Source organism: Ctenopharyngodon idella, chromosome 3, assembly GCF_019924925.1.
Source record: "Ctenopharyngodon idella isolate HZGC_01 chromosome 3, HZGC01, whole genome shotgun sequence".
NCBI lineage: Eukaryota > Metazoa > Chordata > Actinopteri > Cypriniformes > Xenocyprididae > Ctenopharyngodon > Ctenopharyngodon idella.
Window position 1 is genome coordinate 49,431,974 of NC_067222.1, and position 18,659 is coordinate 49,450,632.

At 38.2% G+C, this 18,659-nt stretch overlaps 1 protein-coding gene across 4 annotated transcripts in view; it reads left to right on the forward strand.

Annotated features, from left to right (window-relative positions):
* LOC127508741 (NLR family CARD domain-containing protein 3-like) overlaps nt 1-18,659 on the forward strand; it is an 89,879-nt gene that overhangs the window by 59,346 nt on the left and 11,874 nt on the right. For 3 of the 4 annotated variants that reach the window (XM_051887074.1, XM_051887072.1, XM_051887073.1), the window contains exon 7: nt 17,640-17,825. In XM_051887074.1, coding sequence (XP_051743034.1) covers nt 17,640-17,825 — 186 coding nt within the window. The remainder of the gene's footprint in view (nt 1-17,639; nt 17,826-18,659) is intronic. The other variant, XM_051887075.1, reaches the window with a different exon arrangement.

Sequence of the window (18,659 nt, forward strand, 5' to 3'; positions counted from 1 at the left end):
TCTTCCCACCCTAATGTGCTTAGTCTTGATTTAATCCTCTTGGCATGCTTTAATTAACAATGTATGTTATGTTACGAGAAAACGCATTATTCTATTATTATCATCCTTTGGAGTAAAAACTTACTCAGGTCTGACACATCATAAATCAGGCAAGATAGGTTGTAAAAAGAGACAAAAAACCCCCCCAAAATCCCACTCAAAATGTACCTTCGGCATTGACCGGTTCATCCAAGGAGGCGTTTTGGCTTATTTGTCCTTAAAAGACAACAACACGTCTGGTCTATTGTCTCTCGATTGTCTCTCGCCATCTCACGTACGCGTCTCCCGTATGTCTCTTGTCTTCCGGCAATCACGCTCCCATCGCATGCTCATCTCCTCTTTGAGAAGACCACTTTCGGCAATACCTACTTTCAAGTTACCTCAGTTCAAAACTTCCCGCGGACACACGGAAGATGCCAACGAACGCCAGCCACAGATGCACGGAATATCCATGCGTATCTATCTGAAACTCAGCACTCAAATTCATGCAAGCACCGTTTCTATTGATTTTAGATGCGCTAAGTTTATATGCCCCTAATAAGGTGATGTGATTCTTTGCTGGCTCTCAAGGAACTGTTTGTAAGTTTGCCATTCTTTTATCGCTCTTTCTTGCTTTACTTTCGTTATTCTGTATATATTCTTCGCTTAGAGTTAGTTGTATGTATTCTTATATTCATGTATTAAATCCATTGTATTCACGCTTGATTGTCTCTGTTGATGCTCATGAATGAACCCAAGTCACTTTAATGTTTTTGATTTCGCTAGCTATGTTTTGTAGGATAAGAGAATAACCTCCTTTTTAAGAGTTGATAAAAGATTGGACTGATAAGTTTTGGTGGACAAAATAGACCAGTCTATCTAAAATTAATTCTAAACCATATATATTCAGAATTAATTATAATCCGTTGTAATTAACTATCAATATATATACATAATTCTCTTATTGGTTGATTTATATTTATAATTAATCATAATGGTCATAATTTCATAATACAAAATCATAATTTTGTATGAATCACTTCACACTTAAAGCTTTCTATAGACATATCTCATGTCTGTGTGGCAAGTATTTGCCAGGTTATAGTTAATTTTCAGACGTGTTTCAGAATGGACTTCACTGAGAGAGAGATGGCAGAATGTGCATTCTGTTTGTTTTTTATGACCACTGACAGGTGAAGTGAATAACACTGATTATCTCTTGATCACGGCACCTGTTAGTGGGTGGGATATATTAGGCAGCAAGTGAACATTTTGTCCTCAAAATTAATGTGTTAGAAGCAGAAAAAATGAGCAAGCGTTAGGATTTGAGTGAATTTGAAAAGGGCTAAATTGTGATGGCTAGACAACTGGATCTGAAACTGCAGCTCTTGTGGGGTGTTCCCAGTCTGCAGTGGTCAGTATCTATCAAAAGTGGTCCAAGGAAGGAACAGTGGTGAACCGGCGACAGGGTCATGGGTGCCCAAGGCTCATTGATGCACATGGGGATAGAAGGCTGGCCCGTGTGGTCCGAACCAACAGACGAGCTACTGTAGCTCATATTGTTTAAGAAGTTAATGCTGGTTCTGATAGAAAGGTGTCAGAATACACAGTGCATCGCAGTTTGTTGCGTATGGGGCTGCATAGCTGCAGACCAGTCAGGGTGCCCATGCTGACCCCTGTCCACCGCCGAAAGCGCCAACAGTGGGCATGTGAGCATCAGAACTGGACCACGGAGCAATGGAAGAAAGTGGCCTGGTCTGATGAATCACGTTTTCTTTAACATCACGTGGATGACCAGGTGTGTGTGTGTCGCTTACATGGGGAACACATGGCCCCAGGATGCACTATGGGAAGAAGGCAAGCCGGCAAAGGCAGTGTGATGCTTTGGGCAATCTCAAAAAAACCTTGGGTCCTGCCATCCATGTGGATGTTACTTTGACACGTACCACCTACCTAAGCGTTGTTGCAGACCATGTACACCCTTTCATGGAAATGGTATTCCCTGGTGGCTGTGGCCTCTTTCAGCAGGACAATGCGCCCTGCCACAAAGCAAAAATGGTTCAGGAATGGTTTGAGGAGAAGAACAACAAGTTTGAGGTGTTAACTTGATTACAACCCCTGGCTCAAAGGGAAGCAACAAAAAGGGACACACACACACACACACACACACAAAAAAAAACTTTATTAATCAAAAACTAATTCCAAAAACAAGGAAGTAAGAAAATGAAAACAATGTTTTTGTAAGCATCAGTTTTGTCAAAGTGGACAAATCAGGTATAAACACATTAGTACACAATTGATGAAATGTCCTTTTGATCATTCAATTCACCCCTCTTTACTCGTGTCATTGCCTGATTGACCACACCTACAGCATCTTGATCCACTGAACCATGCTCAATTTCATTTGTATTATTAAGTGCAACTATGGGAAACACTGGACCATCAGCCCAGACCCGTTCACTTAACAGTCCATTTCCTAAAATAATGTGAACTCCTTCAACTGGCAGAGCTGGTCGCACACCTAGTACAACCTTACCTTGGATTAAATCAGACTGAAGGTTTACTATGTGAAGAGGCACAGACAAATCATTCATCCCTGTTCCTCGAATTAAAATCTTCTTACCAGTATGAGATTGCGAGGAAAAAGTAAAACTGATGCCAAAATAAATGAATCCATTGATCCTGTGTCTCGCAAAATTTTAACAGGAATCTCCTCTTCTCCTCTAAACAAAGATACACACCCCTCTGTAATAAAAGGAGAATAAGAAGAGAAAAAGTCAACAGATTTTTGTTCAGTGTCTCTACCTTCAGACAGAACCAGAGCGACAGGAACAGACAGCTTAACAGGGGACCGCATACGTTTAGATTTATTTTTAAGGACCGGACAATCCAGTTTCCAGTGGCCTTTCTCACGACAGTAATTGCACGTTTTAATCGGGTCAAATTTTCCCATGAACACACAATCAGGTTTAGGCAAGGAAAGTAGAAGGATTATCACGAACACTCAAATCAACAAAAGTGGACTTGTGCATCTGTACAAAATCATCAGCCAGCACAGCTGCTTCCTCTGGAGTCTTTACATTATGCTCGTTAATATATGTAGCTATGCAACTCGGAACTGAATTCTTAAATTGTTCCAACACTATCAAATTTCCCAAATCTTCCAGTGATTTAATATCAGCTGCTGTGCACCAATGATTAAAACTCGTTGCACACCAATTACTGAATGGATTTTTGATATTTGCTACCTTTTCTGAGAAACACCTGCATCCTGCCTGGGAAACAACCTGTTGATCGTGCGTCAACTAGTGGCCTGAAATGGTGCAAAAGTTGATTCTTTTCCAGACATTGTGTCTTTCTGAGAATGATTTAATCTATACTTATTAAATATAATATGAGGTGCATTCATATACATTTAATTTAATTCTCACCTGAACTACTAAATGGCCTAATGAATTTTTTTTTTTTTTTTTTGAGGTTTGAGTCTCAGTACTGGCAGGAAATGGAGGTGGGGGGGGGAGTGAATTAACAGCGCTCTCTTCCACTCTCATTACCCACAACTAAGTTAAGTCAATGTCATCTTTATTTATTTTGAGCTTTTTACAATGCAGATTGTGTCAAAGCAGCTTTATAGTGATACAGGGAACATAATTTTGTCTGTACAGCAGCTCTAGAAGAAAATGGTGTCATTGTTCAGCTTAAGTTCAATATTGCTTTATTCCATTGTAAAAATCATTAGTTATTAAGTTTTCCTCTGGCCAGCAATGAACAGTGCATGATAATGATTCAGGCAGCATTACAGGTCAGAAGTCAGATTGGGATCAGAACAGTCATCAGAACAAATATTTAATCCAGTTCCATCTGGTTGAAGATCACGCTGGTATGGAAACGGTTTTGTTGGGGATCTATGCCACTGGCTGTCGTGTCGATAAGGTCTTCACAGGAGATGGCCTAGCTGACATTTCAGGGATATATTGTGCTTGTGTTTAGGCACAGGTCCTTCTTCTGATCTGGATATGGCCTGGATCTGGCTTACTACGGTAAGCCTCGGGATAAACAGGGAGACTAATATTAGCGTAGATGCCATTCTTCTTATGATGAGTACTGAGTACATCGGGTGTTATAGGAAGTGTTCCTCGTTCTGGCTGACCTAATTTATACAGCCTAACAATCCTTTAATGGATGTGAAAATATTTGATAATGTGTTATGTGTATGCCAGGTTAAAAATGTGTTTTTAGTCTTGATTTAAACTGACAGAGTGTGTCTGCTTCCTGAACAATGCTAGGAAGACTGTTCCACAGTTTAGGTGCTAAATAGGAAAAGGATCTACCACCTGCAGTTAATTTTGATATTCTATTTATTACCAACTGGCCAGAATTCTGAGATTGCAAAAGACATGAAGGACTATAATGCGTTAAGAGCTCGCTTAGACACTGGGTAGCTAAACCATTTAGTGCTTTGTAAGTAATTAACAAGATTTAAAAAACTATACGATGTTTAATAGGGAGCCAATGCAGTGTTGACAGAACCGGGCTAATATGGTACTTCCTGATTTTAGTAAGGACTCTAGCTGCTGCATTTTGGACCAGCTGTAGTTTGTTTATTAAAGGGATAGTTCACCCAAAAATGAAAATTTGATGTTTATCTGCTTACCCCCCAGGCATCCAAGATGTATGTGACTTTGTTTCTTCAGTAGAACACAAATGATGATTTTTAACTCCAACCGTTGCGGTCTGTCAGTCATATAATGCATGTCAATGGTAACACAATCTATAAGAGTAAAAAAAAACATGCACAGACAAATCCAAATTAAACCCTGCGGCTCGTGACGACACATTGATGTCCTAAGACACAAAACGATCGGTTTGTGCAAGAAACCGAAAAGTATTTATATAATTTTTTACCTCTAATACACCACTATGTCCAACTGCCTTGAGCACACGCACACATTCCAGTGCGTGAGGTGTATTCGCGCTCTGGCGTAGTTTACGGAAAAAACAGAATTGGCGCTGCGTTCGTTCCATAAGTTGAATAAGGAAGGCGTAGGACATACAGCGTAAGCTTTTTGAAGAATACGGAAAGCGGAAGCACTTGCAAGGCGATCACTTGTGTTTATAAAGCATACACATTTGTATTTTTTTAGAAAATGACCGATTGTTTCACTAGATAAGACCCTTATTCCTCGTCTGGTATCGTTTAAAGCCCTTTGAAGCTGCACTGAAACTGTAATTTTGACTTTCAACTGTTTGGAGAGACCGTTCCACTATAAGGAGAATAATCCTGGAATGTTTTCATCAAAAACCTTAATTTCTTTTTGACTGAAGAAAGAAAGACATGAACATCTTGGATGACATGGGGTGAGTAAATTATCAGGAAAATTTTATTTGAAAGTGAACTAATCCTTTAAACTACGCCAGAGCGCGTACACACCTCACACACCAGATGCCGTGCACATGCTCAAGGGAGTTGAACATAGTGGTGTATTAGAGGTAAAAAATGATATAAATACTGTTCGGTTTCTTGCACAAACAGATTGTTTCATGTCTTAGGATATCAATGTGTCGTCACGAGCCGCAGGGTTTAATTTGGATTTGTGCATGTTTTTTTTACTCTCATAAATTGTGTTACCATTGACATGCATTATACGACTGACAGACTGCGACGGTTGGAGTTAAAAATCATCATTTTTGTTCTACTGAAGAAACAAAGTCATCTACATCTTGGATGCCCTAGGGGGAAGCAGATAAACATCAAATTTTCATTTTTGGGTGAACTATCCCTTTAAGTCTGCAGAGCAACCACCCAGTAGAGCATTACAGTAATCTAGCCTTGAGGTCATGAACGCTTGAACTTAGTGCTCCACGTTTGTCATTGAGAGCATATGTCATAGTTTATATATATTTTTAAGATAGAAGAATGCGGTTTTACAGATGATAGAAATGTGGCTTTCAAATGAAAGATTGGTATCAAAAAGCACACCTAGGTTCCTAACTGACGACGAAGACTTAACAGAGCAGCCATCAAGTGTTAGACAGTATTCTAGGTTATTACTTGCAGAGGTTTTTGATCCAATAATCAGAATCTCTGTTTTTTTTTTTCTGAATTTAGTAGTAGGAAATTACTAGTCATCTAATTTTTTATATCAGCTATGCATTCCATTCATTTTGTGAATTGGTAAGTTTTGTTAGGGCGTGAAGAAATATAGAGTTGAGTACTAAGGCAATGCTTCCTAATGATATCTCCCAAGGGTAGCATGTACAGAATGAAAAGCAACGGTCCTAGTACTGAGCCTTGCAGTATTCCACATGAACTTGTGATTGACATCTCTTCATTTGCTGCTACAAATTGATAATGGTCAGATAAGTATGAACCATGCCATGGTTCAAACCATTAATGCCAACATAATTTTCGAGTCTATTCAAAAGACTGGTCGATAGTGTCAAATGCAGCACTAAGATCCAGTAACACTTATAGAGAGATACAACCACGATCTGATGATAAGAGCAAATCATTTGTAATTCTAATGAGAGCAGCCTCAGTACTACTGTATGATAAGGTCTAAATCCTGACTGGAAATCCTTGCAGATACCATTTCTTTCTAAAAAGAAACATAGTTTGGACAATACTGCCTTTTCTAGTATTTTTTGACAGATAAAGTAGATTCGAGATTGCCCTGTAATTGACTAATTCTCTAGGATCAAGTTTTTATTTATTTATTTATTTTTATAAGAGGTTTAATAATAGCCAGCTTAAAAGTTTTCGGTACGTATCCTAGTGATAAAGATGAATTAATAATATTAAGAAGAGGATCTATGACCTCTGGAAGCATTTCTTTCAAGAGTTTAGTCAGTATAGGGTCTAGCATACATGTTGTTGATTTTGATGATTTAATGAGTTTAGACAGTTCTTCCTCTGCTATAGCAATGAATGAATGGAATTTTTCCTCCGGGACACTACATTGCACTGTCTGACACGATGCTGTAGTACATTTCAAAGACACTTGGGAGATAGTGCCTGATCAGAAAAGTACAGGCCACAAGAATCAGACCTTCAGTCCACAGAAATGGAATCCTTGCCACTAATTCATTGACAAATGTCTAAATGAATGAACAGGTGTTTCTCCAGTATCCAGTGTTTCTCCAGTATCATATCACCAGTGTATCATTGCTGTTTGTATATTGTTATTTTGTATATTGTATAGTGTTATGCATGTCTAATAATAGAACTGTTAGATAATGTAGCCATCTAGGTGATGTTTCTTATCAAATTACTCCTTGTTTAACCCTTAAAGACGTAGAGCATTTTTGGGGATCCTGACTCGCCTGCACTTTTCTCTGGTTTTCTAACCCATTCTAGCAGTCAGCATCAAGTGCCATATATCATTTTAAACAGGACAACTTGAAGTTTCAGTTTAGCTCATTTAAAGTGCCAATTTTACATTTATTTTGTCTGAGAATGGATAAAATTCTCAAAAAAACGCCAGCAAAAATCTTGAGTTTTTCACTGTAAACTCACAAAAAACCTCCTGAAGTTTGAATTTTTTCTTTTAAAAAGTGAAATTGAAATGAAATGTTGTTTAAATTTAACAATCTCTAAGCAAGTTATAGCCATTTGTTACAATATTACTCTAGATAAAACTACAATATTACTCTTTAGGGATAAACAGGTATACTTTATTTATTGATAATGTGTGTCCAAAAAAGACCAGGGAGTAAAATTAATACAAAAAAATGTTATACAACAGAACACTAAAGCAAAAGTGACTTATTAGAGAATAAGTATTTAGATAATATAATAACCAAACAGATCAGTCCTGTGGCTGTACTCCTCACTAAAAGTGTCGCATTTGATTGCACCGGTTCACTGCGTAGAGACACGTTTGAAAACATAAATTTCAATAGCTTATCCAATGTGAAACTGTTTTATCCTCATTTTTGGTTCATGTTATGTCAAAGTCATGCTTTGTAACATGAGTGTTCTCATTCAAATAAGTAATTTTTGTGTTTGTTTTCATACACGCAGACAGACGCGCACGCAAATACTTGCGCTTACCTTTGCGCTTATTCATACTTCCAAAGAAACATGATAGTATCGTGGTTCAAATGACCAAAACCTATGTTTATTGGTTGAGATGATGATGGTTTGAACCAATCTGGGCATAGGAGGCGGGACTAGGCATCAACAATCGTTCCTGTTTGGCTTAGATGAACAAACCACATGCATTGCCTTAACGAATCAATGCTGCAGATTTTGATGACGTAACCAGTGTCACCACAGAGTCTCTGAATGTCAGAATGAGATAAATGCGATATCACTGGAAAGCCGAAAATCCTCTTTATGGTACATTTTAAAGCATACAGATTGGATTAGCGGTTCAAAAGTTATTAAACATTTTAGAACGATAGTTCTTTTTGGCCGCTGGCGGCCGTCTCGGTTTTTGAGGGTTAATGACTCACACTTTGGTGGACATCACCATCTCATAGAATGCATTGTAGGTTTGTTATATTTATCAGAGTATAAATGGACACAAACTGCTAGCTTAAGCCCCGGGCATCTGCGTTCGTGCACTGCCTGCATGACGTAATTTTCGTCATGCGGAAGGCTCGCGGCTAGCCACACACCCCGTCGGCTTGCAGCCCAAATTTTGAGACTGCGCATACAGTGTACATGCAACAGCGCATGCACAAGAAGGACAGAAGAGTCCACTAGGTGACAATACGCACAGTACTGAGCACAATGTGCAGTCGTCAAAGAAGAGTGTGTAAAGAGCGATTCAAAAACAAGACAAGTCAACTCAGAAGCATGCCTTCTCCATTGTTTTTGATTCCTGTTCTCTTGGTGTATCTTCCAAACTATGTTGCAATGGTGGATGCACTATTTTTCTTCTTCGATCCTGCCCAGCCAATGTCCCGTTGATGACATGATGTCTGGTAAAGAGCATAGAAAAAACTGTACTACACATGTGTCGAACTCGGTCATCTGCGCACATCTGTGGTTTAGTATATTTTGAAAGATGCGTGGACGCAACTGCACGCGAGACGCGTCCGGGTGCGGAAAGTGAAGTATACTTGGGGCTTTACTCCCCTCATGCAAACGAGTCCACTTGAAAGTTTCCCGCTTGGAAATTGCACCTTTCTCATTGGTCAAGCCAAAACTCAAAGATGTGACTTCTGTAGAGGTTAAAAAGCCCCCTCACACATCACTCTTATGCTCTTCTGGTCTTCTTCCTTTGTTCTTGCTGATTCTACTGATTGCTGGTCAACTCAAGCCATGCACAACTTCCTCGACAACTGGGTCAAATTAACAGCGCAAGTTCGTCGTCATTTCTTCATTCAACGCAGAAGATATTGATTACAACTTCAGCACCGGACATTTCAAAACTAAACTGTGATTTAGTTTGCACCCCTTTGTTAACAAAGGTGCTTTATAGTGAGAAACTGATGGTTCTTCCAGCTCGTTAAATTACTATTTTCATAGATTCATTCCCCTATTATGCTACGGTTCAAATTAATTTCCACTCTATCATTTCCTATGTATGTGTGATTTGTATGTCTGTGTGTGTTTATCTAGCTATGTGTTTATGATTTAGTTAAATAAAACTTGATTCTGATCTGCTTATTAACCAATAAGCAGTGTCGATTACATAGCTACATGCTAAGAAAGAGTTATTTTTTCTGTGGCTATAGAAAATATCCTTTCTGAAGAGTTGAAAGAAGATCAATATTGAGTGTTCGCTGGCCGAACAAATGAATCAATTGTAATATTAATTCAGCTACATCAAGTTAATTGATTATTATGATTAATTATTCATATTTCCCTTTTGAGCTAATTTGCTACATTTGTAACAGGTAGTCAGTTTTGCAGCCTACAGGATACAGGAGACTAGATAATGATCTGAGATATCATCACTCTGCTGCAGAATTTTAACGGCATCAATATCAAATCCATGTGACAGTATTAGATCAAAAGTATGATTACAACAATGAGTGGGTCCTGACACGTGTTGTCTAACTCCAATAGACTTTAGAATGTCTGTAAATGCCAATTTTAATGCATCTTTCATTATCTACATGGATATTAAAATCACCAACAATTAGGACTTTATCTGCAGTCAGTACTAACTGTTCTTCATTTTTTCGGATGACACGGATGACCGAGTTCTTCTAGTTTTTTATTTAGGAGTTTTTTGTATTTACTAATTCGGGGAACAGACAGAGGCCCCGTCCACACGGAGACAAATTTTGTATTTGATAGGCGTTTCGTCCACACGGATCCGGCGTTTTCGGAAGGTGAAACCACTTTTTTTTTTAAACCGTGTCCCAGGGTGGATAAATCTGAAAACGCCGTCTTTGCGTTTTCGTGTGGACAACCTATCCGTATATTTTGGGTAACCTCCGGCTTTGTGTGAACATAGCCAGAGTCTCTATGTGATGATATCTAGGTGAAAGAGTCTCTATGTGTTGGGATTTATCTGACTTCTGTGACTTGAGACAGCTAGCAGATGGTCGGTGATAAGAAGTCACAGCCAATAAGCATGCTTGTTACTGTGACGTCAGTCAGTGATCACTCACTGAAGAGGGGAGCATCATGTGTTCTGAGGCTGAACAATAACAATAATTTTCCATAAAGTGGACATTTATTTCGTGAGTCATTGAAACAATGTAAGTGTGCTTTCTGTGTGTTATACTTTAATAGGAGACTCTTTATTTATGTTTGTCAAGTAACTGTATAATTGTATTAGTATATTACCGCTAGCTTGTTTACTCACTGGAGCAGCAATAGCAATTCGCGTGTACAAGTTCTTCTGCTGTATTGCCTTCCTAACAAGTTTAATTCTTTACTTCATAGATTTAAGTGATGTTTGTATGTACTAAATTCATAGTATTGGATATTGTATTTTGTGTGAATTGTTAATTCATATTTACCGTTCTATTTAATGGCGCAGTAAAATATAATAGGCCGTATCATACACCCGGCGCAATTGTTTTTTGCTAGTTTCAGCCCAACGCAGTTATCATTTTCATGTCCTGTGCCACGTTATTTAAATAGCAAATGTATTTGCGCCCATGGGCATGCTGGTCTGAAAACAACTTGGGTAAAGTTGGTTTTATATTCGCACATTCGGACTTCCGCGTTTAAGAACGTTCTAATAATGTGCAATAAAGTACATGTTTGCAAATTCTGAACAGCGACATGATATTTACAACCAACGATTGTAACCCTACAACATTTTTCACAATCGATCAAAATGGGCAAGTGTTATTTTAATGGCATACTTACTTGCGAACGTCCACTGAATGTCCAATGTAGTGTACAAAGTTATTGTAGCCTATACGGAAGTCCGAATGTGCGAATATAAAACTAAATTTACCCAAGTTGAAAATGAGGTGTGTTCAGGCACGTTGTTGGTGCGTTACTATTTTGAGGCAACTGAAATAGACTGCGCCATTGACCAACTGAAACCTGGTCTAAACTCAATGGTGCAATATTTATTTTGTTATTTAAACAGCGCGTTAGTAATATGCGCCTATATGCTGGTGCACAACGCGCGTACATGCTGCTTATTATACACACGGAAGCGCAGCAGCACACAAACATGCCAAATAAAAATAAAAGGATTACAATATAAAAGATTATTATTGTATGAATAAAGATAAAAATGCTTTGGTGGAATCTGGCTTTTCCCGTAGACGGTCTGCTCGCGCACGAGCAGATCCGTTTTCTCACTATAGATGCGTTCAGTTTTTCCGCTTGCAAATTCCGCCTTTTAAATAATAGGGCTGCACAACGATTAATCGTTTGACAAAATAAGTCTGTGTTTACGTAATATATGTGTGTGTTCTGTGTATAATAATTATGTATATATAAATACACACACGTATAAATTTAAGAAATATATGCATGTATAAATAAATATATATATTTATATATTTTTTATATTACATATAAATATACATTTTATATATAAATAACATTTTTTAAATATATACATGTATGTGTGTGTATTTATATATACATAATTATTATACACAGAACACACACATATATTACGTAAACACAGACTTCTATTTTGCAAATGATTAATCGCGATTAATCGTTGTGCAGCCCTAGTAAATAGCGAATACGCCATGGCGTGAGCGCAGCTGGCTTTTAAAGGGAATGGGAGATGAGACTCTGGTTGGTTTATTGCGTGTTACGCCCAAAACACACCCATTACTCATTTAAAGAATAGGGACAACCCTTTCAGACCATGTGCCGGGCGCAACAACCATTTTTCCCGTCCTTAAACTAGCAAAAGTGGATTCGGACACGCCCTAAGTGCACTTGCACTGTGCGCATTAGACCATGCGCTTAGATCGTTAAAATAGGGCCCAATGACCTTTCACCTACTTTCTATCTGTGAGCTTCATGCACCACCTTGTGGCCTTACACAGTACTACAATAATGTTTATTTGCAGTACATGTTAAATACTTATATGTATGAATATGATTATATATAATTGTTTCTTGCTTATGACGATTATTACTGTCTACTGATTATCTTTGTTCATTCTTTGTTAATTTCAGACCACATCTACACAAATGTCCACAACCTGTGCCTAAATAAGAAATGCCCTGTGGTCTGTGCTGACAATTGCTGTCAATTCTTAATCACTTATTAAAATGTGGAACTGAATCCTGCCTCAGGCTACCAGTGCAAACACAAACCCACCTGGACTAGTGCACATACAGTTCTAAATAATCCTTTTCCACAGTCGGTTTAGCCAGTCTGTCTGCTTCCTGACCTGGGCCCCAGTTTGTTATGTTTTAGCTCTAAGACTATGTGCCATATTACTAGAGAGAAGAGCTGCACCATCCCATGAGGGATGAACATCATTTCTTTTCAACAGGTCAGGTCTGCCCTAAAAACTTTTCCAATTGTCTATGAACTCTATATTATTCTGCGGACACCACTTAGACAGCCAGCCATTGAGTGATAACAGTCTGTTAAGTGTCTCATCACTGCGGCGAACAGGGAGGTTGCCAGAACAAATTACAGTGTCTAACATCATACTTGCAAGTTCACACACCTCTTTAAAGAAACCCTAAACAAAATTTTCTGAGATTTTAACAGAGGTATGTGTAATGAACATCATTGAATACAATGTTAGTATCTGTTAGATTTAATTGTAGGGGGAAAGTGGTTAATTTTGAGATTTTTTTCCCCCGCTATTTTCGTCTTCCGGGTTTAAAATCTACACCGGTTGGTTGGCCATCAACTACCGAGACATCGAAACTGTTTGTGTGTAGCAAGCTTTTTTCTCGAGAGAGAGCTACGAGAACTGGAGAAAGGTGGAATTTTGGCCTTATTCATCCTCTGACAGGCGCTTCAAACTCTGAGATTGCATACAATAAGCTAGAGATGCCTTAATGGATCAAAAACGAGTGTGAGATCACATATGTAACAAATTACAGGTATTTAATTAATTAGCTCAAATTATGGGTGAAATATACAGGTGCTGGTCATATAATTAGAATATCATCAAAAAGTTCATTTTTTTATTGTAAATTATTTTAAAAAATGAAACTTTCATAAATTCTAGATTCCCTACATGTAAAGTAAAACATTTCAAAAGTTTTTTTTTTTTAAATTTGTTGATTAGAGCGTACAGCTAATGAAAGTCCAAAATCCAGTATCTCAAAATATTAGAATATTTACATTTGAGTTTCATTAAATGACCATCCCTACAGTATAAATTCCGGGTATCTCTTGTTCTTTGAAACCACACTAATGGGGAAGACTGCTGACTTGGCAATGGTCCAGGAGACAATCATTGACACCCTCCACAAAGAGAGTAAGTCACAGAAGGTCATTACTGAATGGGGTGGCTGTTTACAGAGTGATGTATCAAAGCATATTAAATGCAAAGTTGACTGGAAGGAAGAAATTGGGTAGGCAAAGGTGCACAAGCAACAGGGATGACCGCAAGCTTGAGAATACTGTCAAGTAAAGCCGATTCAAACACTTGGGAGAGCTTCACAATGAGTAGAATGAAGCCGGAGTCAGCGCATCAAGAGTTACCACACTCAGACATCTTCAGGAAAAGGACTACCAAGCCACTTCTGAACCAGAGACAACGTCAGAAGCATCTTACCTGGGCTAAGGAGAAAAAGAACTGGACAGTGAACAGTGGTTGAAAGTCCTCTTTTCAGATAAAAGTAAATTTTGCATTTCATGTTGAAATCATGGTCCCAGAGTCTGAAGGAAGACTGGAGAGGCACAGAATCCAAGCTGCTTGAAGTCTAGTGTGAAGTTTCTGAAGTCAATAATGATTTGGGGGGGGCCGTGACGTCTGCTGGTGTTGGTCCATTGTGTTTTATCAAGTGCAAAGTCAATGCAGCCATCTTCCAGGAGATTTTGGAGCACTTTATGCTTCCATCTGCTGACAAGCTTTATGGAGATGCTGATTTCCTTTTCCTGCAGGACTTTAGCACCTGCCCACAGTGCAAAAACCACTTCCAAGTGGTTTGCTGACCATGATATTACTGTGCTTTATTGGCCAGCCAATATGCCTGACCTGAATCTATGGGATATTTTCAAGAGAAAGATGAGAAACAGTCGATCCAACAATATACAGATGATCTGAAGGCTCAATAGTGCCTCAGCAGTGCCACAGGCTGATCACTTCCATGCCACACTTCACTGATGCAGTAATTTGTGCTAGGAGCAAGTCATTTGCTGTAGTATGTCCTGCCGATCAAGTATTGAGTGCACAAAAGAACATACTTTAAAGAACTTGAACTTTTCTGTTTTGCAAATCCATTTTTTGATTGATCTTAGGAAATATTCTAATATTTTGAAATACTGGATTTTGGACTTTCATGAGCTGTACGCTCTAATCATCAAAATGTAAAAAAAAAACTTTTTAAATGTTTTACTTTACATGTAGGGAATCTAGAATATATGAAAGTTTCATTTTTAAAAATAATTTATAATAAAAAAATGAACTTTTTGATGATATTCTAATTATATGACCAGCACCTGTATATATATATAATTAAATCATAACGTGTTATGATTAATTATAATAAATCGACCAAAAAGGGGATTATGCACATATATTGTGAATTAATTAGCACGGATTATAATTAATTACATATATGGTTCAGGATTAGTTCTAGTTTAATAGCTAATTGAGAAAGACTGGTCTAGTTTGTCCAGCAAACTATTAGCTTCCTTATTGACTGTAATAAAAGGGAATTATTCCTCTGGCCACGAAGAGTAATTACCTATTCTAGCATAAAAGCATAAAGCAGTTTGCAAAATCGGAACGTAGAAGTGACTTGATTTTCTGAATGAGCAACAGAAACAATAGAGCATGAATATAATGTATTTAATAGATACGAACTACGAATATATGACTAAAAATACAACAAACGAACATACATAGAATAAAATGAAAGTAAAGTCAAGAAAACAGAGGTGATCAAAGAAAAGCCAAATTACAAACAGTTAAAACCTTTGAGAGCCAGCAAGGAAACTCAACTTACACATGGAGCGTAAAGCACTTTGAAAGAAATGGTTCTGTACTTGCATAGGTGCTGCGGTTACTTCGTCTTTCTGCAGGAGTTTCAATGCGTGCGGCTGGAGCGATTGGTCCTTTTCCGATTAAGGGTTCTTCAGTGGGACTTTCAAACAAGGTCTTAACTTAAGAGTAAAATAACCGGAAAATAAAGAAGGAAGAGTCCGTCTCGTAGATAACGTAGTGAGGGCAACGGATGAATAAGACTCAATGGATGAAGAAGACTCAACAGAGGAAGGACGTGTGTCGTCGTCTTTTAAACACAAACAAACCAAAACGCCTCCTTGGATGCGCCAGCCAATGGCGAGGATGGAAGTTTGGCAGGCAAACTTTTTCATTGTCTCCATTTACGACCTAATTTGCATAGTTTATGAAGTGTCAGATCTGAGTACGTTTTCTTCGCAATACTATTAAGAATAGAAAAATGCATTTTACAGTAACATAACATACATTGTTAATTAGAACATTCAGAGAGGTTTAAAACAAGCCTAAACATGGCCGGGTGAAAAAGACATAAAGACATAGATACAGTCTTACACTCGCATATAAAGGTTTGGGGTACAATTCACACAACTATAGTCGTAACTTAATATTAAATACATGATTAAACTGAAATACAGGCTTACAGGATTACATTTTAATCATATTTTAATGAATGTGACTTAAAGAGAGTCCTGGTATGTTCCTCTGTGTGTGCACATACATGTATTGGAGTTTGACGACGTCTGGAATGTGGCCGCATGGCTTGCCGTAATTCAATCTGAGTTTAGCGCGATCCTTTGAAGTCACAAGGGAGAGATTCGTGGATCCGTCGACACGGCCATAAAATGTGTCAAGTGAGCTGTTAATGTCAGCCAGGCCAGAGCCAATGTGAGATTTACAAACAAAAGTTCAAGAAGGTAACACTTTAACAAAGTTTATAGTTGACTTGCTAAGCTGATCCTGCACAGACGCTACACATATAGTGAGAGATGCATTAATGGATCAAAAACAAGTGTTTGTTTTTGCTTTGTAAGAGTTTCTGCGTCGCACAAGTTCTCTTCAATATCTGTCTCGACACAAACGTGATTCATCCACACTGTGAGTGTAACCGGTCTTTACGGCTCTTTAACCGATCAAACGGCTTATAAAAACACCACAAAATAAGTCTAAAAATGTATCAAAGATGCAACAGCGTGTTCGTATTCAATGCAGAGAACAAAATGCGAATGGCTGCGCATTTATTTGTGTATTAAATTATATATTAAATTATAGCAAATACCATGTTGTGTTGCATGTAATTGCAGTGTGCATTTGTGGGAAGCTTTTTTTAAATTATTTAAATAAGAGCGAAATAAAACTGTCTGAATCAGAAGCTGTTGCTGTGTTGTCAGTCTACCCTCATCCTCCTCCACTCCGCAGCTTAACCATGCCCACTTCTGTAGCATTTTTCAAAACTATGGTGAGAACTGACTGCTGCTAAAACGGGGTTTCATGACCCTTTAATGTTAATTTTAGTGATCTCCGACTGGCAAAGTCGGACATCATTAGTGCCGACGTGAATAATAATCTTAGAGTATTTACAATTAGCATTAGCCAGCAATTTTAAATTTGCTTTGTTGTCAGGCACTCTGGCTCCCAGCAAACATGTAGGGAGCAAACAACTATGGTGGCTGGTGTCTCTATTTTCACGTAATAGAATCGCCAATAACTAGTGCACTTTCAACAGGATTCTTGGTGCGTCACTGAGTGGGGAGAACCTGTTTGATGTTCTAACTGGAACGGAACAGCTGTGTTTTGCCCAGCTACTATGCCGTCTCACAGTCACCTGTTGTTTTTATCTCACAGTCATCACTATTTTAATAAACTATCTGTATTTTTACTGAACTGCTTGACTTTTGTTCTTCATCCAGTACTGTTCCTATATGCACACAGTTTGTTGTTTATTCAATCTTATTTTGTATGTGACTTCAACAGTCACCATAGAACATTCTATGGATAGACTGTTATACAGACATATAAAAGGTTTCTAAATTTTAATATGTAATTCTAATGCAGCATAATACATATCTCTTTAGATTATCTGGCTGTATGGTGACAGAGGAAGGCTGTGGTTATGTGTCTTCAGCTCTGAGTTCAAACCCCTCACACCTGAGAGAGCTGGATCTGAGCTACAATCACCCAGGAGACTCAGGAGCCCAGCTGCTTAATGACAAACTGATGGATCCAAACTGCTCACTGCAGATACTCAAGTATGTGATGCAGTAAGACACATTTAATTATTTGTATAAATACATTCTTATCTATGCGTTGAGAAGTGTTTCCCCAGAACTTAACTAAACTTGACAGTTACCATCTTATGTAGGGTCACAAATTTGCTGGAGCCTGTCCCAACATTTTAGGCAGGGCCAGTAAATCACAGGGACTTTTGGGATGTCATCATTTGTTTTTGTTTTTTTTTGTTTTTGGTTTTTTATGGGTTTGTTAGATTTATATATTTAAATTTAACCCTTTCAAGCGTGAGATTAAAATATTCTAACTGACCGCCCAGAGTACATTTTTTTTAAGGCGACCGTTATTTTAGAATGTTTGCCCTTATTGTTTCCATGGCAACGTGTTATGTGTGTCATGTAACACACCACAACCACAATTGACCCTTTTCACATTTCCGGGTTTCTCAAAAGCAGAAGTCGTCATAGTTGGGTAAAACTCTATAGCGGTGAATGAAAGAATACATTAAATACAGGGCCTGCTCTAGGCATGGGCAGGGGTACCCAAACGTCTGCCTTGCCCACCCAATCAGAATTTAGGAAATCGTTAATCAGTTTTTTTTTTTATGAATTCTGCATTGAATCAAAACATTCTGAGGTGGGCTGTGTGTTGAGGAGTTTGATGAAGGGCTGTAGAATACACAAACAATAATAATAATAATAATAATAATAATAAAAGAAAATTGCAGTAGGCTAATTTTTCTTTTCTTAGCTGAAAGCATATGGCAAGGCACGTTACAGCACGCTTCAGTGTGTGGCGGAAAAGCAGAGGCTGACAATCATACGAGCCAAAATGGGCAGAAAAATTTCCGTGCTATGAAGGTGCGA